Here is a 21,773-nt window from a genome sequence, read left to right on the forward strand (position 1 = left end):
AACACGTGTTTTGTTGTATGATGAAACTGATAATAACTGAAAATAAGTTGTTTTGGTAAAGAATAATATTATGTGTTTTTTATTTTTAAAAATCGTTATAGCCGGTTTTATCTTAAAAGTTTTATTTAAAACTTGTTCTAGAAACTTAATTAACTATAATGTAATGAGGAAAAAAAGGAAGCAGGGAGCTTTTGAAATAAAATATGTATATTTTCACTAAGTCAAAACATTTACTTTACATACCGTATAGATATTATACATTTTATTAATATACATTTACATACCCCTGTTTGTTGCCGAGCATTGTCAGAAGATATTTTTGCTGTGGACACTATAATTATTATTCCTAAAATAAACCGAAATATAATTGTTACTTAGGGACTACAACAAATTTAATTCCATTGAATGCAAACATCTTTACATCGAAAAAGAATCAACATTAATGATCATGTTTCACTTATTTCGAAAAAAAATTACAACTGGGGGAAAGGCAGTTCAAGGTAACATAGAAAAGTGAAAGCTAAAATTATTTTAAGATCACACGTCAAGCTTATCGGAATTCATTTCAGGTCTTAACTTTCGCGAAAAACTATCACTCCAGAATAAAATTTTTTCTTTATTAAATAATGATTAATTTTACCAATGACAATATATATAATATTGACTGTCCGCAGATGTTGCCCGAACATGTTGCAAAACTTCACTGCAAGAAATTAAATGCTAATATATCTATGAGGTGCCTGACTGCAATATTTAAGATTTAATCTTTCAAAGGAGTTTGCAACTTGAGCATACTCTTTAATTACAAAAATATCTACAAAATACCATATTTAGGGAGCCTAAAAATTTTGCAACACCTTCAATCTTATCACACCTTGTAAAAGTATTTGTTTTATAATTATGATGTATGCTTTACATTGAAAATAAGTCAACAGAGCTCTAAAATATTATTGTTTAGGTACTTGCGTTAAATATATAACGATAATCACATTTTTGCTAGTATCTCTTAGTATAAGGTAGTCAAGCTTCGTATACTTTTGACTGAAGCATCATTACTTGCATAAATGAACATCGTCGGATCCCTGAAGCATAACAATCCATGCATGAACAACTTCTTTAACACGTCTTTCTCATGTCTGTATTTTGGTAAAATCAAGAAAAATTGCTTTCTTTAGGGTGGCGAAAATTAAATACTCTTGCAGATAATTTCGATACGATCCAAAAAAGGCACAATTTTCCTGAAAACAAAAACAAGAGATGAATGAAACGATAAGTACTCTTGCAGATCTCCCAATTGTTCAATTCAGGTTGATGAAGCTCCCCACAAGTTTTGTGGGAAGTCCATATTTAAAATTATCTTTACTCATCTTCGTTAAGCAAAAGTCTTTCAATTAAAACGCTGTAATTCTTTCATTTATTGTCTATGACGCTCGCAGTATAGATATTAAAGAAGAACTCTGTAGCATTAAACGCTCGTTTCTTTTATCAGCACAAAGTCTCGGCGATGCTTAGGAAAGAACAATAATAAACATTTGATTTTCATATATATAGTATGTATATATATATTTTTATATATATATATTGCCTAATTTTATTTTTTGTTAATAAACTTTATGTGTTTGGAATGACAAACTATGCTTATTTGGTATTTAGTGCTACGTCTCAAGATAATTTTCTAGTCTAATAAATAAATTAGTCAAAAGTTATTTAAAGAAATATGGTATATTTGATTACATTCTTTATTGGGATGACCATTCATTGATCGGGTACGTATTACCCATATATTGTTGCTGACGAATTGATTCATTACTTGTCTGATGATTTCCAACAGAATTCCAAGGTTGTCTAGGAAACACATTTGAGTTAATATATGCCGCAGAGCTACCACTATAACCAGGCGCTGAATGGAAGTTGGAATGATAAGGAGAAAAGTTAAAATGACCGTAGGGACTATAATTATTGAGATGATAATTTGCGGGCGTTGTGGGTGTGCTCTTATTGTCATAGTAATTATAATATTGGGGAGGGAACGAATGTTGAACGTTTTTACTGGAAAAATATGAATTTTCCGCAAATTCATTATTGGGAATAGTCGTTTGTGCATGTGATGTATTCGGTTGAACGTTAATGGAACTATTATATGGTTGAACAATAGGCAATTGTCCTTCATGCTTAAATGGTTGTTGCTTTTGATATTCTAAATTTTCCGACATCGGATGCAAATTTGTTGGATTACTCTCCACACTTTGATTCTGGCTATTAGTTTGCGGTATTTGTGGTTTAGGTTGTTGGAGTTCGCCCAAAGTTCCTGTTGCCGCAAATGGTGTAGTCTCTGGAGGATCATTTTGTGGACATTCCTTAGCTGTCACGCCATTTGAGATTTTCTCCGTGGGTTTCTCAATCGGTTTGTCTGAAAAAAGATAACATTTAAATACCGTTTCGATTATGAAAGATTGATTGTCGCTACCTGGCTCTGACGTCTTCGGCTTGGGATTATCTGTATCACAGTCAGATGTAATGTCAATTACGTCATCTTTATTGTTGTCTTTATTATCGCAATCTGTGCGCTTGGAAGTTGTTCTGATTGCAATTATCTTGCCACTATCCAACTGCATATATATTCCTTTTGTTGATTTTAGCACCATAACCCTTTGGCCGGCTTTGAGTATTATGTTTGATTTTTCAGACGAATTCGTTGGAATGACAACATCTAAAAAAGAAAAAATGTTAGCAAATTAAAAATTTTCCGAGGGTACTGATTGTTTTTATCAAATGCTTACCAAGGGGTAATGTCATTTCTTGAGCTGTCATTCCTTGTCTTTGCCATACTTCGGCAGGAATCCATCGTGTTGACCGACCTCCGACTACGGTGTTTGTATTCTTTTTTGTTTGCAGCGGTTTAATCTGCATATAATATAATAAATGTTATAGGTATATAAGGCTAAGGTATTATGAATTCTTGCACAGCTCTTTCATGATCCTTTACTACTTACAATTAGGAACCCTACGAATTTCGAATATAGCATATATTTTATTACAAAAAAAGTTTAAACTAAGAATTAAATAAAAATATAAAAACAAATTCAACAAAATTAATTCATTTAAAGTTAGAAACCCAATAATATCTCTTTGTTTTCAGACTTCGGTTGAATTTTATTTTTAAATAGTACTATATTTCATTATGCAATTACTTTGTTACAAAATAAAATTTTTTAAGTCCTCTTTTTAGAGTGCTTTGTAGAAATTCGCCAAAATAATTATCAATTAAGTAAAAGCCGCAAAACCCTCTCTTACAGGTACTAACTTTCCAAACCATGCTAGATCAAGATTACTTACCGATGCGACAGGTCGAGTGACAACAGTGCCATCGTTGTTCACAATCTTGTATTGCATTTTCCCTGAGGCATATGTTAATTTTTGATTCACTGATGCTTTCTTTTCGAGCTCATAGCTTCTGTGAGCCTGTCTCTTTTCAGCTTGTGAAAGTTTTCGATCCTTCTGATCAACCAATAAGCTTTCATGAAGAAATGGATCTTTTGTGATATAATTCTTATGTAATTCAATAATTGTATTAATTATTGGATCCAAATGGGGCGTTGTCGCGTTAATAGTTTCATCTTTTACTTTAGTTGGAGCTGATGCTGGAGCTGATGCTGGAGCTGAAGCTGGAGCTGGAACTGTCGATGGAGCTGCCTCATCTGATTTATGACTTTCACTATCGACGCGTTCGTCATCTGAGCTGTAGTCGTGGCATAAATTTGTTATATCCTTCATCGATAAGTGTGCTTCTGGGTTGCACTCGTCAACAATTCTATCTGACATTCCTTGCTTTTTAATTTGTCTGTCGTAAATTTTCTTTTCAAGGCATTTATCCATTACAATTCTGTACACAAAACATTGTTTTGTTTGTCCATACCTGCAATGAAAATGATTGTTAAAACGTTTGTCAATATAAAAAAAATTACTAAGCAATAGTAATAGAAAAGCACAAAAGTTATTGAAATAACTCAAAATCATACAGATTAAGAGCAATATTTCCCAAAGATTTTTTGTAGTAAGATTAGCATTTGTATATACTAAATGAAAATATTATTAATATATTTTCTGAATTGTTACCATAAGTTCTATAAAAGAAAATTAAACCATAACGGATATTTTTTGTTAAAAGTATTCTTATTTCCCTCTTATATATTGTTTACTTACCGATAAATTCTATATACAGCTTGTGTGTCGTGACATGGATTCCAGCTGGCATCAAATATGATAACTCTGTTTGCGCCAGTTAAGTTTATACCCAAAGAGCCCGCTCTTGTAGATATTAAGAACAGCTTAATGTTACGATTTGCATTGAATTCATTGACGAGTCTTTCCCTTTCCTGCGATGAAGTCGAACCGTCTAGTCCTGAAAATTTAATTTTAGTTAATTGTATTGAAATTTATTTAATATAACACAATACTTACGAAAATACGATACATTTCGAGTCCATAAGCTTGTACTGCCCGGCACATAACTTGATTTAAGGAACCCTTCAATTAAATTTAATGTTAGCAGACTTTGACTAAATAACAATATTCGATCGCCCATAAAAATACTCTCTTTCATAATGCAAAAGAATATTTCCATTTTTGGTGAACTTGATATTTGGTCGGGTACGTAGTTTTTCATGATGTCAAGAGCCCAGGAACATGAAAATTCATCATTTCTTTTGGACTTAATTACTTTTTTAATTGAGTCATTGTTAATACTGTTAAGGCTCTTCATGTTTGAAATATTGTTCTCGCTTGAATTCATCAAAATGTTTTGTTGACTCATCGGAATTGGCAGAGTATTTCTTTCAACTGTTTTTATTTCATTTGTATCCAAGTCAACGATTTCGGAAGAGCCAGTTATAGTTTCAAAATCTTTTGCCATAGTCGAATCAGTTGGTTTTATAGCTTCCACATAACTTGGTTTGGAAAGCATCGTAGAGTCCAGCCAATAATTGCCTTTTGTCTCAGTGCTGTAGCTATTATAATTTAGTTGATCCTCCTTATCCGTACAGTAACTGCAATTTATATAATTTTAAATAACATTTATCAATATATAATAGGTTAATTATTTAATATTCTCTTTAATCTTAAATAAAACACTCTGGCTTTTACTTTTTAAAGATAATTTCTTTAAAATTGAAGGCAGAAAAGATTCCGATTTAATTGTTTTATTTATTTTAAAGGACAATGTTTATAAATAAATTTACCTTTTATTAGCGAAGTTCTTATTTAACTCGGAATTAGCAGAATTATTAAAACCTGCACCACTTGAAGACTGTTTTGACTGTTCGTTTAAGTTAAGATTGGGTTCATTGTTCTGAATGTTAGTTTGCTGAGGGATTATTGGTGCCACACTACTGGTAACACAATGGCTTGGATCGACCACTGAACTTGTGGTGGTTTTTGAAGATTCGTCATCAATTTCTAAATCTAAATCAGTCTCACATTTTTTTAGAAAGTTGTATAAAACATCGGGATGATTCCAAATTTTACAACAGACTGCAAAAGCTTTTAATGGATTAGGAAATGCCTTTTTTCGCACAACGTCGGTCATAAAGGTATCGTAAAGCTTTCGTTGAAATGGTGTCATTCGCACAAGTATAACGTATTCTAACTTTTGGGGCAAAGTGCTTTGCAGTACAGTGTGCGAACGTCGTTGAACAAAGCCCAATAGCAAGGAATGGAGGACATGTGCTCTGTATCTCATCAACTTGATATCATCGGGCGTGGAGTCGACACACTGTCCATTTTGGATGGGTCTTTCGAACATGTTGCAGAACTCCGTTCGTGTGCCCAAATAATTGGGACGTACAAAATCCACCATACACCAATATTCTAATAAATTATTTTGTAGAGGATATCCGGTTAGAACTATACGGCGACGAGTTCGTATTTGTTTTAAGGCAAGCGAAATGCCAGCATGAGAGTTTTTAATTCGATGTCCTTCGTCACAAATGACCAAGTCGGGTCCTGGTTTCACCAAAGCTTCAAAGGCCATATTCATAAGATCCTTACTAGAATCATGCAGATCATTCTGATTTTTGCCCTTTTTCTTGCGTGTTGTTACCAATTTAAGGGCGAGCAAGCGAAAGAGTTCATATCCGATTAGAAGAACACCTCCTTGGTGCACCCAATTTAATATAACCTTTGCGCGAGCCGTTAGGTTCTTTTGTTGATCGTTTAGAACGAATATATCGAAATTCCGAGGTCGAATATTGTTATCTTCAGAATGTCGGGGAACCCACATATTAAATTCACTCAACCAATTTTGTAATGTATTAATTGGCATTACGCATAAAACCGTCTTTGCTGATGTGTGTCTTAAAAATATATCACAGAAGGAAACAACTTGTAATGTTTTGCCTAACCCCATGGAATGAGCGAGTATGCATCCGAAGCCGCTTGATTTTTGAAATCTTCGTGTTGATTCAATAATGTTGTCATATAAAAATCGCACTCCGCCAATTTGATGGGGTTTTATGACTTTGGCAATCTGTGGAGCCAAATACAATGTCTCTTCTCCTTCAGGATGTGCAATATTAACAACAACACGTCCATGCTCATCAGGGATATTATACAGATCTTTGACATGCATGCCACTATTTGTAGCATCGTCACTTTCATTGTAATCCTCCTCCTCTTCCTCCTCCGACAGCAATATGCAATCATCATCCGAACTGTCATCGATGGTAACTACCTCATTCGATGCTGGTTCGGTGCTGGTGTCCTTATCAAGAACCTCATCATCCATGCTGCAACTTAAGCTACTGCTGGTCTCATCACATGTTACGGATGCCAAATCATCATCGGGCAATACAATTGAATTATCAATTGGTGTTGACAGAGACTCGCATTTGACCTCATCCGAATCTTCCAAGTTCAAAATGCGAAAGAAATTCTGTTGGACAACATGTTTTCTTATTTCTCGCATTGATTTTTGCTGATCAGCAACCCGAGCTAATCTCTCCGATTCCTCTCGTTGAGCCGCAAGTGTTGTTGTATCCAAATTGTTTTCGTTCATAACATCTCGAATATTTTTCCTCAGGTGATTATTCTTCTTCTCCTCTGCAGCGGCCGACAACATGCCCTTCTTAGTGCTCGTACTTTCATCCTTTCCATGTGTATTCTTCCTTTTTTGGCCCTGCGGAGGCACAAGTGAGTTTGTCGTTGGTTCAGTCATACTATCCATTGGAGGGTAGGGGTGTAATACAGTGGGCGTCATGGTGCATTGATTGCTACTTCCTCCAGTATCTAAGGCCGAATGATTGGCAATCAACTCGGAATGATTCGTCATCATATCCGAACGATTCGCCATCAATTCTGTTTGATTGGCAATCAACTCCAAATGATTGACAATCCTTTCTGGATGATTGGCAATGCTCTCTGGATGATTCTGAATCGTATCCGTATGATTGGGCATCGTATGCGGATGATTGGCAATCGAGTCCGTATGATTGGGCATCGCATGCGGATGATTGGCAATCGTATCCGTAGGATTGGGCATCGTATGCGGATGATTGACAATCGTATCCGTATGATTGGGCATCGTATGCGGATGAGTGGGAATCGTATGCGGATGAGTGGTAATTGCATCCGGATGAGTGGGAATCGTATGCGGATGAGTGGGAACTGCATCCGGATGATTGGCAATCGTATCCGGGTGATTGACAATCATATCTGGATGATTTAACATTGCTGGTGAATGATAATTAAATACATTTGGATTTGTACATGGATTTGTCTTATGTATATTTTCATTTTCGATTAAATTCGATTCCTGAACACGGCACTGATTTCCATCTTCCATTTTAGTTTTTTTTTGTATACCTACAAATAAAAGAAAATATATTTATTAGCGAGTTTGATAGTAAACACATTTTGTTCCCAGTCTAATCTCTTCAGTAATCTCTCTTTGTTCTGACTGACTCAGTGCAGTTCGTTACAAAAATTCCAAAAATTCCGCAACCGATCAAACTAATCAGAACCAAGTTACACGTGGGTGGGCTAAAAAGTTGGCCTAAATAGGAACCGATAAATTTTTAAATGGATATTTATTTACTTCTCCACATAATCTTCTTAAAATGAAATACACTTTATATAACGATTTTACAAATAAGATTGATTAACAATATTATATTTTATTTAATAAAGTTGCCTTTTCCTACTTAGGCCACCAACTTGTCGGCCCACCCTCGTAGTTTGTATTTGAATTAGTTTTATCATAATATGACCAAATTATACACATCAGTTATATATTTAAAATTATTAATCTACAACAGACTTCGAGGATATTTAAACTTCCGTTTCTTGGTTTTCATTAGTTTTACCGATAAATCACAGCCTTCTGTAGGTACATACTAGATTATGTACTTGAATTATTGTACGCAAGGCAAATTTCTTCAATTTTACACAGATAAATATATTTATGCAGAATTAACATAATTCACTTTTGTATGTATATAGTTTTGTTTATTTTAATTTGACTACCTACCAAATTGTGTGTTATTTATAGAATAATCCTTATGTAGCGTTTACATGTATTTTTCTTTTGTTAAATTTCATTTTATTTCAATATTATCGATGATTTACACATGTTATGCACATAGAGATATAATTAAACAATTATAGCCGGCGACTCAGATTGAGATCAAGTTTTTAGTTTTCAATATATGTACATAGGTATGTAGACATGAATAAATGTCTTTATGATCATATGCTAGTACATAGTTAGGATATAAAGATTGTTTTCTTCATATTGTTTACATTCACAGATTACTAAAATTGTATGAAAACCATGACAGTTGAATTAAAATATTTTCTTAATTGTTTTCAATTTTCGAACAAATTTGCTTTTCTCATGATAAAAATATGTATATCTACTGTATTCTATTTAATAACATACATACATATTTTCATGGATTGCAAGTATAAATATCGATATATCGTTTAACACGAATTTTGTAAAAATACCAAACTTACACTTTCCAGTCTATAAACACGGAAAGACCGTTTTCAATATAAATAAAGTATATCACATCTATAAAATTTTTAATTAAAAATATTTATATCTTAAATTTTTGTATTATAATAATATAATATTTATCCACATCCACTATTGCAGATAATGATATAATGCAACAAGAGTTATCGATATACTTTGAAAATTCGCGTAATTTACTTTCCAATTTTCTTATCTCATAAAATAAATTGGCCATACCTTTATTTTTATTTTAGATTCTTTTTTTTGTCTATTTTGAAATAGCTATTTTATTGACATTGATGGATTGATATGGACGTTCCGGTATGATGAAGTTTAACTTTTTAAGTATATAGTAATTAAATTAAAAAACATATCTTTCTACACCATATTATTATTGATGTAGCTACCATTAAAACACTAAGCAAATAACCTGTAGTTTTCCTTTCATTGAACGAAAATGTCCACAGACATTCATCCACGGACTTACTGTTTAATATGGACTTGAAAAAAAAAACCGTCCTTTTTATCAGGAGCATAGTAAATTTCACCCGTTGACGCAATGTCTGTGGACACTTACGTTGTATGAATTGAAAACTCTATAGATTATTCGCTTAGTGATTAAAGCTAGCAGTTCGATTATTTGATAACGTGTAAATGTCTTTCAGTGGAAACACTGCAATTCGATACAAGTAAGCAGGTTTTTCGATAACTAACATTTACTTAGTGTAAAAGCAACCCTGCGTCTGTCAGACAACCGGAAACTCGAGAAAAATACTTCTTTCCTTTTCCCTATTGGTAGGGTAAATACATGTTGGACCTTTGATTTTTATAAAAAAGACCAATGTAAGTGAATGATTAAAAATATAAATATTGTGCATATAAATAAACATGTTTTCATTCCCTAGATGCCACGTGAAATCAAAGAAGTGAAAGACTTCCTGAACAAGGCCCGTCGCTCCGATGCGCGTGCTGTGAAAATAAAGAAGAATCCATCGAACACCAAGTTCAAGATTCGTTGCTCCCGCTTCCTTTATACGCTTGTCGTGCAGGATAAGGAGAAGGCTGACAAAATCAAGCAGTCACTCCCACCAGGTCTGCAAGTGAAGGAAGTCAAGTAAATCAGCACTTTATAAAGAAACATATGCGTCAAACTTGTATTTCAATGTACACGGTTCTTTGATCATTCTTCATGGAATAAAACATGCAAAAGTATCGGTTTAAAACATAATACCTGTGTTTACTATTGTTCAAGTGCCTGCTGTGTATATGCACATGTGTTTATATGTTATAAATAACAACGTAATGAGCAATATGTGCATTCATACATATGTATGGATGTGTGTTAATACACAAGCACCACGAGGATTTAAGTGCTAATTTTAATGTTGTTAAACAATTGTATAGGTGCTATATTTAATAACATACATAGTTTAAAGACGTATTATGGTTTTTGGAGCCAAATCAATCTGGAAATCTAAGCGTGTTAAGATTATTCCATTAATAACAAGTAAATGTATCTTTTGCACATTTTCCAGCATAAAAGTCAGCAACGGTTGATCAATTTTACCGAATTCAATTCATTTCCACCTTTAGCTCTTGTTGTCCATAATTGATTTGGGTACTATATCCGAAAATCCAAGCCGTTACCATGTCGAATAGTTTACCGCCCTTTTATTTAGTCAAGTTGTAGTGGGACTTTTGAACACTGCATATTTGAACGAGCGGAGTTTTGCAAATTGCCGTTATATGGTCGCCTTCTTTGGGACCCCAGCAGAAAAAAAAAATGAATTGCCGCTAAATACGGCTGCGTTTAAGTTCCAACATTACACAAATAAAACAGCTGTTTCAAGTAATATAATTTATTTGTCTCTGCCAGAAGCGAAACAATTATATAATCTATTTCTTTTCAGTTAAAGCACTTTTCGACTTTTTATTTGTTTACTCAAACGCAAAATGTGATTCGGCACAGCTGAGAACTCTCTATAATATAGGGGTCGGAATAAAAGTATTTAACACGAGTTTTAAGGCGAGTACTCAGAAAAAATTGTTCGGACGCCAGCGAAAAATTTTCCAAAATTTGCAGAGGTCTACAGGAAGTGGCCAGTGGCGCCAATGCAACACACAAAATGAACCAAATTGGAATGGTTACACTATTGCGTCAGTTGCGCTGTTCTTAAACTTTGAAAACGCACAACTGATTAGAGAAGGAAAACGCACATGGAGGAGGCATAGGGAATGGAAAATTTAGGATATTCTGTGTGTAGTAATTCAATGAATATACGAAGACAATGAAAAATAACTTGTGGCCAATTCTATTTTATTTATTAAAATAAAAAAAGATTGAAAACTTTTGCAAACTGGCAAACCCCTTGGTTTGCCAACTCTGTCTTTTTTTCTGAGAACTGGTTAGCTAGACCGCTCCTAAATTTTTTTTTCCTAATTTCGCCTCCACTTTTTGTTATATAGTTGACAGCCCGCGAACAGCATTTTTCTGTCCAGAGTACTCTGCTTTATAAAGTCGGTACGGAGATGAAATAAGACGTGGGCATAGTTGTCCAACTAAGCTTAGAAAACAGCTGATAATCGAATGAAAAACGAAGAAAGAAGATTCGGTTAGCTTCGAGGACTACATTGATAGAATATAAACTAGAACTGAAATTTAAACCAATTGCGGACATAAAGTATACAATGTACAATTTTATATCATATATAAAAATAGAAGAAGATGATCATGCAAATGTGGATTTAGCCGAAATGCGCAGCGCGTACAAATAACACATGGACAATCGTACACTTTTACAGCATTGCCTGTTCTTTGTTTTATTATCCAAATCAATCCGTCCACTTTGGCACACTGACTTCCGGTTGCCAAATAAAAATATTGAATAAATAATTAAAATACTATGTAATTTTTGACGCTTTTAATTTTTGTTGTTTAGAAACAGAGTAAAAACTTGAAACATCGTCAAAAAAAAGCTTTCATGTGATTATTTGTTATTATTTTACATTATACATAAGCTTATCGTTTTTTAACATAAAATGTATAATTATTATACTCCATGAAAGAAATACAATTAAAGATTCACTATTGTTATTTAAATAGTCGTTTTGGAGCAGTTTGTTCAAAACAGTAAAATGAAATAATATTTCGTTCCGTTTCCATCGTTCCGAAAGTGCTTATAGCATGTGAAAAAAATTCATGAACTCTATTAGACTAGCAACTCATGTATAAATCCAGCCAAGTGAACCACCACCCAAATTGATTAGTCCGGTTGTTCGTTGCGGTCGGAAGGCTAAGCGGTAATTGTGTTTTAAAGTATACATACATTGCAATTGGTTTTCGAATTTTGTAAAAGTACTCACATTTTACAGAAAAAAAATGGTAAGGGCTGTTTTATATAAAGGTTTTTAATTGAATAAAAATAAATTATGTTTAAAATAATACATACTTACATCCCACACATAATACGATGATTCATTAAGCCATTAATATGTAAAATGTATATGTACATATATGTATTTAAGCACTATGCACTAAAAATATTTTTTGAGATATACAAGTATGTATGTATCTACAACGGTACATACAAAACTATATGAATAAAGAAAAAAATATATATATGTGGGAATGTATATGTATACGGAAATGGATATATGTATATATGTTCGTATGTATGAGTTCGGAAATATAAATACTTGGTATGGTATATGTATGTATGTCTGCATATGTATCTATGTATTGCAAGACATACATACATACATCTGCAGACATTAGTCAGAATAGGCTGAGTAATGCTCATAATATTAATTCCAAATTTATCAATACATGTTCATACATATACATATACGTATGTATGTGCATCTGTGCAGTTACGTGTGTATGTGTATGTACGTCGAAATGTGTGTATGTGATTTGCAAATTCATATGTTTGCAAACTTTCAATTTAATTCATGCAGGTATATATTGAATAAAACTTTTACCAGACAAATTATATATAAATATATAAATGTTATAAATTTATACAAAAATACCTTTGTATGGATTGAATATACATATTAATACAATATAATTGTAAAATCCAATTGAAAAGTTTGGTTAATTTACTTTTCACAATATTACCGGCAAATTTGAATAATGTATTCGTATGTACATATGTATGTCTGTATATGTCTACCATACCATTCCTACACATGTACATACACACAAACACACACAACCATACGAGATTTTGCACACACATGTGTGTGTGGGTATATGTACATGTATTAATACAAGGGTTGCATACTATACTCGCATTTGTTTATGATATTGGCATAAATGAAAATAGAGTTGAAAATGCTTTTTCCAACACTCGTTAAACGTTAGTTACATTTATATAAATAATTCGATGAATATATTTCGATAAATATTATAGTTGGGTACAGTTGATACAGCATATGAAAGAAATTAATATTCCCCAATAATAAGAGAGCAAAACTTGTCACATCTCTTGACATTTGGACGGTGAAGGATGTGCGCATATGAGTGTGTTTGTGGAAGAGAGGGAGAGATGAACATGGGGGGAAGAACCAGATCCAATAGAATAATTGGCATTGCTGGGGCCCATATAAGGCAGTGTACGAATTCTTCTTATCTTGAAAGCTTTAAAGATACTTGAAAATAGCGCTATTTGTATTCCTACTGATTGTTAATTTGCAACAAACGTTAGATTTTGACGATAGTACAAGAAACTTAAAATAAAAAAAAACACCACAAATACAAGAATTTTCCGCCCCTGAGGGTGGATTTTTTACAGTTGATTTTTTATAAGACAGCGATATGCTTCTTTGTTTAGAGCTTTTCCCATTTTCACTTTCACAATGTATAAATATAAATATAACATATAATAATATTTTGAATATTTGACAGGCTTCTGGAGTTACTGTTTCGGATGTATGCAAAACAACATACGAGGAAATTAAAAAGGATAAAAAACACCGCTATGTCATCTTCTACATTCGTGACGAAAAGCAAATTGATGTGGAAACTGTTGGAGACCGCAACAGTGAATACGACCAGTTTCTAGATGATATCCAGAAGTGCGGTCCTGGAGAATGCCGGTAAGTCATTATCAGTAGCTAACTATCTATTTGTCTTCATATAAATCTATGAATCCCTCTATTATATTCTCTCTTCATTTTCAGATATGGTCTTTTCGATTTTGAATACATGCACCAATGTCAAGGAACGTCAGAGAGCTCAAAGAAGCAAAAGTTGTTCCTCATGTCATGGTGTCCCGATACTGCTAAGGTATACAAACATATTCTCATATTAAATCGTTGTAACATCATAATTTATACTTCAATTCAATGCAGGTTAAGAAGAAGATGTTGTATTCCAGTTCTTTTGATGCTCTCAAGAAATCGTTGGTCGGAGTCCAGAAGTATATACAAGCTACTGATTTGTCAGAAGCATCTCGCGAAGCCGTTGAGGAAAAACTGCGAGCTACTGATCGTCAATAGACTACAAGATCGAAAGTCTGTGCAATGCATTTAACATAAAAAACGTGCATGAATCAGCGATTACATATGTATCCGGTCAAGATCGCCAATTTGTATGAAAATTTTCTACATAATTTGTATTTTCAGTATAAATAAAGAAAATTAATTTAAAAGCCACTCTGTAAAGACTTATTGGAAAACAGTACTAAGCTAATAATCAATTCCCGATGACTATGATAGGTGCGTAATAATGCAGGAGCAGCAGTTGAAAAAGCAGTCCTTGCGAAATTTACGCCAAAGTCGCCAATAAGTCTACCCTTGTGAGTCACTAAATAAGATCCAAGTATATAACAGACATGACAACGAAGAAATTGCCTATTGGAAGGTAAACGGAATTTGAAGTTGATTTGTTCCTTACAATCCAGTACCCGGTAATTGTCTATTGGTTCTGTTCCTTCTCAAGAAAATAAAATAAAAAACCCCAAAAAGGTGGTGATGATGAATTAAGCTATACAAAATAGCGTTGTTTTGATTGACTCAATTAGAAGCGTGACTTTAAATAGAATTGCCTTTAAAATTTTGGTTTAAATCAGGGTATCAAACCGAATCGAATATCGCTTAGTTAGTGATTCAGTTATGTTTGTATTTTGGTTTTCGGTTATCGGTTACGAAAAATCTTTTTATATCGGTTTCGTAACTACCGGTTATTTTTTTTGTAGGTTTCGGTTATGAAGTGCATGTATAATTTCGGATCACAAAAAAATTAGTGGAAGAAATGATATAAAAAAGTTAATATATTAAAACAAAGCTTCTTTGATTTCAAAAAAGATTTATTTAATAAAATCAATATTTAAATTTAAAATCATAATAAGTTTAAAAAACTATGATTACACCTTAAGAACCTAGCTAACCGCTCCACATGAATCGGTTACTAATCGGTTATTTCAGTTTCGGAATAATAAAAATGTGTAGTTTTGATTAGGGTTTCAGTTACGGTTACCAGTTTTAATCGGTAAGCACCGGTTGAGGGGTACGGTTTCGTTTAGGGTCTTAAGCAATGGCCTGAATATAGAATTTAACTTGCATTTTTAGCAGTCAAATTTAACTTAATGCTGTAAAATGTGTAATCGAAGTTCAATTTACCAAGTCCACGTCGACGCTATGTTTACATGTGTTTAAGGAACTTTTGGAATCGAACATTTTCATAATATATACGAGTCCAACTTTGAATTAGTACGCGAAGAATATTACCAAAGCATTGTTCGAGGAGACTAAGCTCACATATAGATTTGTGCTATCATTAAATATGTTTATCAACATAATTTACTGGTATTTTTAAGGTGGGTAACTAAACGAAGAAAATGTTATACACACGAAAATAATAAAGTTGAAAGCAAATGTGCAATATCTAGTTTAAAAGTATGAAAATAATTCAAAAGCATATAGTACGCCGTTGTGGATTGAGCTGAAGTTACATACATATATATTTATTTGCGAATTAATAATTTAATTTGTTTGATTGACAAAATATAAATTTTATCTGACTATATGTTCTTTGTAATTTAAAAGAAAAGTGTGTATTTGCTGATACATACATGCATTCGTGCAGTAATCTATAAAGCAGCGACACCTCTGTGAAAAATCGATATTTTTAATAAGTATCTACGGACATTCGTACAAATATGTATATATGTACATACATGCTACGTACGTATGTCTGTATGAGTATGTATTTTTGTATGTACAAACGCTAGTTTGGAAAACCGCTTGAGCAAAGTCGGCTTAAGTGACACGAAGTTTGTAAGTAAAATATATCATACATTGTTTCCGATTATGCTTTTTTATTTAGTAAATGACATGGTTAATGTAGTCCTTACACTGAAATGTGAACTTTTTACATACAAGTAATCAAGGGGCGTGGCGTTTGTATGTTTACGTACATACATAGCAGAACATGTACATTCAGACATACATAAGATTATACATATGAATGTGGGTACATATATACATACATTCAAATGTACCTGCCAGTAAGGAACAAGGATATTCCACAACTCTCTGGCGATTGTTTTCTTTGTCTCTAATAAATAATACTGTAACACATGCAAATAATATGTTTGCTGTTTATAAGGTGTGACATTCTTATACATTGACACTCAGTTTAAATCAAATTTTAAGTCTCTGAAAAGAAAAAATATTTTGGAATGTAAATGCCAATTTTTATGCAATTTAATTTGTTTTTATTTTATAAATAAATTACACATTTCATTTGAATCTTGTCTTATTTCATATTTGTTATTCCTATCTTATTGTGTTGTTTTTGCAATACATATTCAGTGCCGAAAATTAAATACATTTGCAGGTTGTATAAATATATATTTGCTTTAATATTTTGCTCAAAAGTATCTGGAGTTTGAAAATAATAATGTGTGTCGATGGAGTTCTTCACTAGCAAAAATTGACACTAACATTATCAGCCGTGGTTTGATAGTCTTAGAATCGATTAGTAAGAAGATAGCTGTTCAAAATTATCGAATTCAAAGATCTATTTGAAAACTTATTCCGTATAGAGTTTTATTCCGAAGTGTTGTTAAAGAATTATGATTATATTTTTATTTCTTACAGATTTAAAACTAAACTAGGATGAATCCACAACAAAATTTAAATATAGAGCCGTCGATGGTGTCGGAATCGGGTCATATACAAACCCAGTACACGGCATTTCAAAACTTTGAGCAATACACCGCGGCTGGATATTCAAATGCACCCTTATATATATCGAAGCCAGCGGGCATGGGGACCATTCCTCGAATGGCGCCTCATTGCTCTACAATTGGGTCTCAAAATAAAATAGAAACCACTTCTCAAGAAGTATCAATTCCCGGTATGGAGGGTCATGCATTAGTACCGACCGTAAGATACATTCAAGCTCCACAATTTGATGAAGGTGCCGATTTTGGTATATCTGGTTTACCGCCCTGTGGCCTAGAACCTCATTACACAGATGAGCAAGTAGGTCCATATGGCTTTACTACAGAAGCTCCTTATGGGTTGCCGGGTGTAAGTGCAAATATGAAACAATTTGCTTCGCGGCCATTCGACAATAACCTTAATGGGTCCGAACCAGCTATTGACTCACAATGTAGATCTTTTGAGGGTCAAGCTGATTTCAAATTAGCACCATTTGCCACAGGTTCATTGAACACTGCCCAACCCAGAATTGGTGAGAAGGAGGATTTCATTGGGGGATCCGATAGTGATCTGTGCTCAACAATGAGATGGCGTGATCCAAACCTTTCGGAAGTGATTAGCTTTCTTAGCAATCCAAATAATGCTATCAAAGCGAATGCTGCAGCATATTTGCAGCATTTATGTTACATGGATGATCCAAACAAGCAGCGCACAAGGACGCTTGGAGGAATACCACCTTTAATTCGATTATTGTCATACGATGCACCAGAAATTCACAAGTAAGTATTCCAATTATTTATATAAATAGCGACTCAAAAAGTTATAATTTAAATATTTTTTCAACTTTTGTTTTTTTCATCTATGCTCCAGTAATCGCATACTTTACACATTTTGCTTTCTTTGAATTTTAAGTTGGGGTCAATAAACTACTTAAAGAGTCTAATAAATGCTAAAGTATTAAAGAATTATATAAATTGGTTTGTTTTTGCATTTTAGATAGTAAAAATATACAAGAAAAATATTACTTTTTAACTCGCTGCTCTTTTTTAAACCGTAAAAATCTTGTGATTTACAATTACCGAAGAACTTTCTTTTACGGTTAACTTTTTCCGGAGCATGGCTAATACTTTCTTTATGCTCATTTTTATAAACTTAATTTTTAAATTTATTTCATTTTTTTTTTATAGAAATGCATGTGGAGCCTTGCGCAATTTATCGTATGGTAGACAAAATGATGAAAATAAACGTGGAATTAAAAATGCTGGCGGAATAGAAGCATTGGTGCATCTTCTATGTCGGTCTCAAGAGACTGAGGTTAAAGAATTGGTAACTGGAGTATTATGGAATATGTCCTCATGTGAAGACATTAAACGGTCAATTATTGATGAAGCGCTGGCTGCTATAGTATGTAACATTATTAAACCGCACTCTGGATGGGATCCCATCTGTTCGGGAGAGACATGTTTTTCCACCGTATTTCGAAATGCTTCTGGAGTGTTGAGAAACGTTAGCTCCGCTGGAGAACATGCCCGAGAATGCCTTCGAAATTGCGAAAACTTGGTGGAATCACTTTTCTACGTAGTACGATCGTCCATTGAGAAGAACAACATTGGAAATAAAACAGTGGAGAACTGTGTTTGTATACTTCGCAATCTCTCCTACAGATGCCAAGAAGTTGAAGATCCTAATTATGATAAACACCCATTTATTATTCAAGAAAGAGCCATTCCATCGTCATCAAAAGGTAATTAAGCTACTGGCTCATTGAATAGTTATGGTTATTTCATTTATAATGTATGCAATTTCAGGAGAGAACTTGGGCTGCTTCGGAACCAGTAAAAAAAAGAAGGATTCCGCATCAAATGAGTCGCAACAAGACTACATATTTTCAACAGAATATTCAAAGAGTACAGGAGCAAGCAATCCAACTGGCAAAGGATATGAACAGCTATGGCAACCGGAAGTTGTACAATATTACCTATCTTTGCTACAAAGTTGCTCAAATCCCGAAACTCTTGAGGCCGCAGCTGGTGCAATTCAAAATCTTTCAGCATGCTATTGGCAGCCCAGCATCGATATTCGAGCAACTGTGCGCAAAGAGAAAGGTCTTCCGATACTCGTGGAGCTATTGCGAATGGAAGTTGATCGTGTCGTTTGCGCCGTTGCGACAGCGTTACGCAATCTGGCCATCGATCAACGGAATAAGGAATTGATTGGCAAATATGCAATGCGCGATTTAGTCCAAAAATTACCATCGGGTAACGCTCAACACGATCAAAATACGTCGGACGACACCATCACAGCAGTATTGGCAACCATTAATGAAGTCATCAAAAAGAATCCAGAATTTGCACGATCACTTTTGGACGCCGGTGGCGTTGATAGACTAATGAATATCACAAGGCGCAAAGAACAATATACAACTTGTGTTATAAAGTTTGCTAGTCAAGTTTTGTACACAATGTGGCAGCATCATGAGCTGCGTGAAGTCTACAAAAAGAATGGTTGGAAGGAGCAGGATTTTGTTAATAAACATTTTGCAGCACACAGTACCCCGCCAAGTTCACCAAATAATGCTAACAATACTCTTAATAGACCAATGGCATCTCAGGGACGAACGCGTTACGAAGATCGAACAATCCAACGTGTCCCGAATCCTTCTTATAGAAATAAAGAAGCAACAGGAGCTGCTGTCATGTCCAACAACGATACAGCATTGTTGTCGGAAATGGTTCGAAAACAATTATAAAGTGTATATTGTTTGTTAATTATTTTATTAGTTGTAGATACACACACACACACACAACCTATTCAACTCTTGCAATAATTAAGAGCAGAGCTTGCAAATAAGTTTCGACACAAATTTGAAAGCAATCCCCTCACTCAAATGGAAGAAAAAAATGAAGCACTCTCTAAATTTTTGAGCTCTCATCAAATGGGAGTCTACAGATAAGCAAATTGTATAATGGGTCTTTTTTTACATTATTTAATATTTATTAATTTAAAATTTAATTAGAAAATATGCTTTTAATGTAGTGATTTAGAATAATTAATTAAATTAATAATCTTTAAATACATCCCGGTGTTTGGCTATCAAATGCCTCCGCATAATAGATGTTTGGTCCATTTGATTCATTTTTAAAAATTCGAATTTAAAGTAGAACCGCATTTGTACACACAAGATTCATTTTCGTTTCAAGTTGTCATTGCCTGAGCAATTGTGAAAAAGAAAAACAATTAAGTGTGTCTTTCCCCTTTTTTTTCTGGCAGTATGAATGTGTCGAGACTTTTTTGTGAGCTTTGATTAAGAGTCGACAAAATAATTGTGGTTTTACTGGGGCTTTATAATTTTTCTAAGGTGATTATGGGTAAACATATTCATTATCATAATGAGAATACGCTATTTCTGTTGGCTCAAACATTTATTTGATTTCGTACTTTATACAATAAATATAAAAGTTGACAAGAATGGGCCGAAAATTCCCATTATAAGTACATATCAACTCTATTTAAAATAAAATCAAACTTTTATCCGATTGTCTTTTAACAAATCAAGCATTTTAGTTAATGTATTTTAACCTTTTTGAATATAATAATTTCTTGGTTGGGTTCTACAATCTACAAACCATTAAATCATAAGTTTTGTACTCTTCTGAATGTTCAGAGAAAATCTTTCTCAGAAGTCTAACAGAAACCCCAGAAATGCTTAGAATATTTATAAAACCCCAAAAGAATAATTTTTCTGTTTCCTTATGTTATTGTATTACAAATTCATCGTTTCTTTAGTGTATGCGTTAAGATTTTATAGCATTGATTAAAATAATTGTAAGAGGTGTAATTAATTCACACCTATTATGTGCATTTGACTACAAAGTAAAATAAGATCATTCATGAACATCTTTGTGTATTTATTATATTGGAACAGGACTTAAAATACATTCGATTGTCCCAATGTTACTTGAAAATCTGGGCAGGATTGAAATCCAGAACGAACTTGGCCTATCGAACATTTCTAGGGTTAAAAGTAATAATAATTACAATATCCAACGAATTTGGGAATCAGCTAAAATTGACCTTGAGTAACTCTGGCATTACCCGTCGGCCTACGACCCATCAAGAAATTTTTTTATTGGTAAAAGAGACGTTTTATTAATTTTGATGGGATCGAGCTTGATTAAAATACGTTACTATAGTTTGAATGTGCGAAAGACTAAGGACTGATAATTTTTAACTTTCCCATCGCTCCGATTGCTCCGCATTTATTGATTTAGCCCCGTATGGAGTTAGACAGAGCTGTCCGCCAGCGGAGAGTGTTTTATATTTTGCAGTATAGAGACAGTGTTGCCAGTGCAACACAAAAAAATAAAAAAACTAAAAATTTAGTGGTAACACGGTTGTTTCAGCTGTGCTTTGCTTACATTTTGAACATACGGAACTGATTTGGATTTGGAGTGCATAGTTTGTCTCAAATAAAAATTCAAGGATGAGGATTATATAATGGCATGCAAGCAAATAGTTGCTTAAAAACTTTATGTTTATTATAGGAACACCCTTTACATGCTTTACGAGCTTATAATGCTTTAAAATTTTA

At 33.5% G+C, this 21,773-nt stretch overlaps 4 protein-coding genes across 5 annotated transcripts; 3 read left to right on the top strand and 1 right to left on the bottom strand.

Moving 5' to 3' along the window:
* Positions 1–1,703: 1,703 nt before the first annotated feature.
* Positions 1,704–8,886, bottom strand: LOC117785256 (helicase ARIP4). The gene is made up of 8 exons (XM_034623184.1): positions 8,522–8,886; positions 5,238–7,857; positions 4,462–5,045; positions 4,204–4,402; positions 3,337–3,916; positions 2,781–2,904; positions 2,468–2,710; positions 1,704–2,410 (listed from the first exon to the last, which is right to left on the bottom strand). Exons 2-8 carry the CDS (start codon positions 7,835–7,837, stop codon positions 1,740–1,742), a joined length of 5,001 nt encoding a protein of 1,666 aa, XP_034479075.1. The 5' UTR covers positions 7,838–7,857; positions 8,522–8,886; the 3' UTR covers positions 1,704–1,739.
* Positions 8,887–9,723: 837 nt separating this feature from the next.
* LOC117785259 (60S ribosomal protein L38) lies at positions 9,724–10,238 on the top strand. Its single transcript, XM_034623188.1, has 2 exons — positions 9,724–9,853; positions 9,916–10,238. The coding sequence occupies exon 2, from the start codon at positions 9,916–9,918 to the stop codon at positions 10,126–10,128; it is 213 nt and encodes a 70-aa protein (XP_034479079.1). The 5' UTR covers positions 9,724–9,853; the 3' UTR covers positions 10,129–10,238.
* A 1,999-nt stretch (positions 10,239–12,237) lies between these two features.
* On the top strand, positions 12,238–14,668 carry LOC117785258 (cofilin/actin-depolymerizing factor homolog). The gene is made up of 4 exons (XM_034623187.1): positions 12,238–12,392; positions 13,920–14,110; positions 14,195–14,300; positions 14,366–14,668. Exons 1-4 carry the CDS (start codon positions 12,390–12,392, stop codon positions 14,510–14,512), a joined length of 447 nt encoding a protein of 148 aa, XP_034479078.1. The 5' UTR covers positions 12,238–12,389; the 3' UTR covers positions 14,513–14,668.
* A 1,047-nt stretch (positions 14,669–15,715) lies between these two features.
* Positions 15,716–21,077, top strand: LOC117785257 (catenin delta-2). 2 transcript variants are annotated; one of them, XR_004617495.1, is made up of 5 exons: positions 15,716–15,831; positions 17,117–17,961; positions 18,370–18,926; positions 18,991–20,266; positions 20,297–21,077. XR_004617495.1 is itself a non-coding variant. In XM_034623185.1 (4 exons), exons 2-4 carry the CDS (start codon positions 17,135–17,137, stop codon positions 19,929–19,931), a joined length of 2,325 nt encoding a protein of 774 aa, XP_034479076.1. In that variant the 5' UTR covers positions 15,716–15,831; positions 17,117–17,134; the 3' UTR covers positions 19,932–21,077. The 2 variants fall into 2 exon arrangements, 1 of the variants encoding a protein (XP_034479076.1); XM_034623185.1 differs by having other exon boundaries at positions 18,991–21,077.
* The last annotated feature ends 696 nt before the right edge of the window (positions 21,078–21,773 follow it).

Source organism: Drosophila innubila (genome assembly GCF_004354385.1).
Source record: "Drosophila innubila isolate TH190305 chromosome 2R unlocalized genomic scaffold, UK_Dinn_1.0 1_C_2R, whole genome shotgun sequence".
NCBI lineage: Eukaryota > Metazoa > Arthropoda > Insecta > Diptera > Drosophilidae > Drosophila > Drosophila innubila.

Excerpts from the sequence above, each read along its gene's own strand:
- LOC117785259 (XM_034623188.1), top strand. The coding sequence starts at position 9,916 with ATGCCACGTGAAATCAAAGAAGTGAAAGACTTCCTGAACAAGGCCCGT.
- LOC117785256 (XM_034623184.1), bottom strand. The coding sequence starts at position 7,837 with ATGGAAGATGGAAATCAGTGCCGTGTTCAGGAATCGAATTTAATCGAA. Across the intron at positions 2,905-3,336 it reads TCACTCGACCTGTCGCATCG|ATTAAACCGCTGCAAACAAA; the intron begins GTAAGTAATCTT and ends TATTATATGCAG. Across the intron at positions 2,411-2,467 it reads GCCGAAGACGTCAGAGCCAG|ACAAACCGATTGAGAAACCC; the intron begins GTAGCGACAATC and ends ATCTTTTTTCAG.
- LOC117785258 (XM_034623187.1), top strand. Across the intron at positions 14,111-14,194 it reads TGCGGTCCTGGAGAATGCCG|ATATGGTCTTTTCGATTTTG; the intron begins GTAAGTCATTAT and ends CTTCATTTTCAG. Across the intron at positions 14,301-14,365 it reads GGTGTCCCGATACTGCTAAG|GTTAAGAAGAAGATGTTGTA; the intron begins GTATACAAACAT and ends AATTCAATGCAG.
- LOC117785257 (XM_034623185.1), top strand. The coding sequence starts at position 17,135 with ATGAATCCACAACAAAATTTAAATATAGAGCCGTCGATGGTGTCGGAA. Across the intron at positions 17,962-18,369 it reads GATGCACCAGAAATTCACAA|AAATGCATGTGGAGCCTTGC; the intron begins GTAAGTATTCCA and ends TTTTTTTTATAG. Across the intron at positions 18,927-18,990 it reads CATTCCATCGTCATCAAAAG|GAGAGAACTTGGGCTGCTTC; the intron begins GTAATTAAGCTA and ends ATGCAATTTCAG.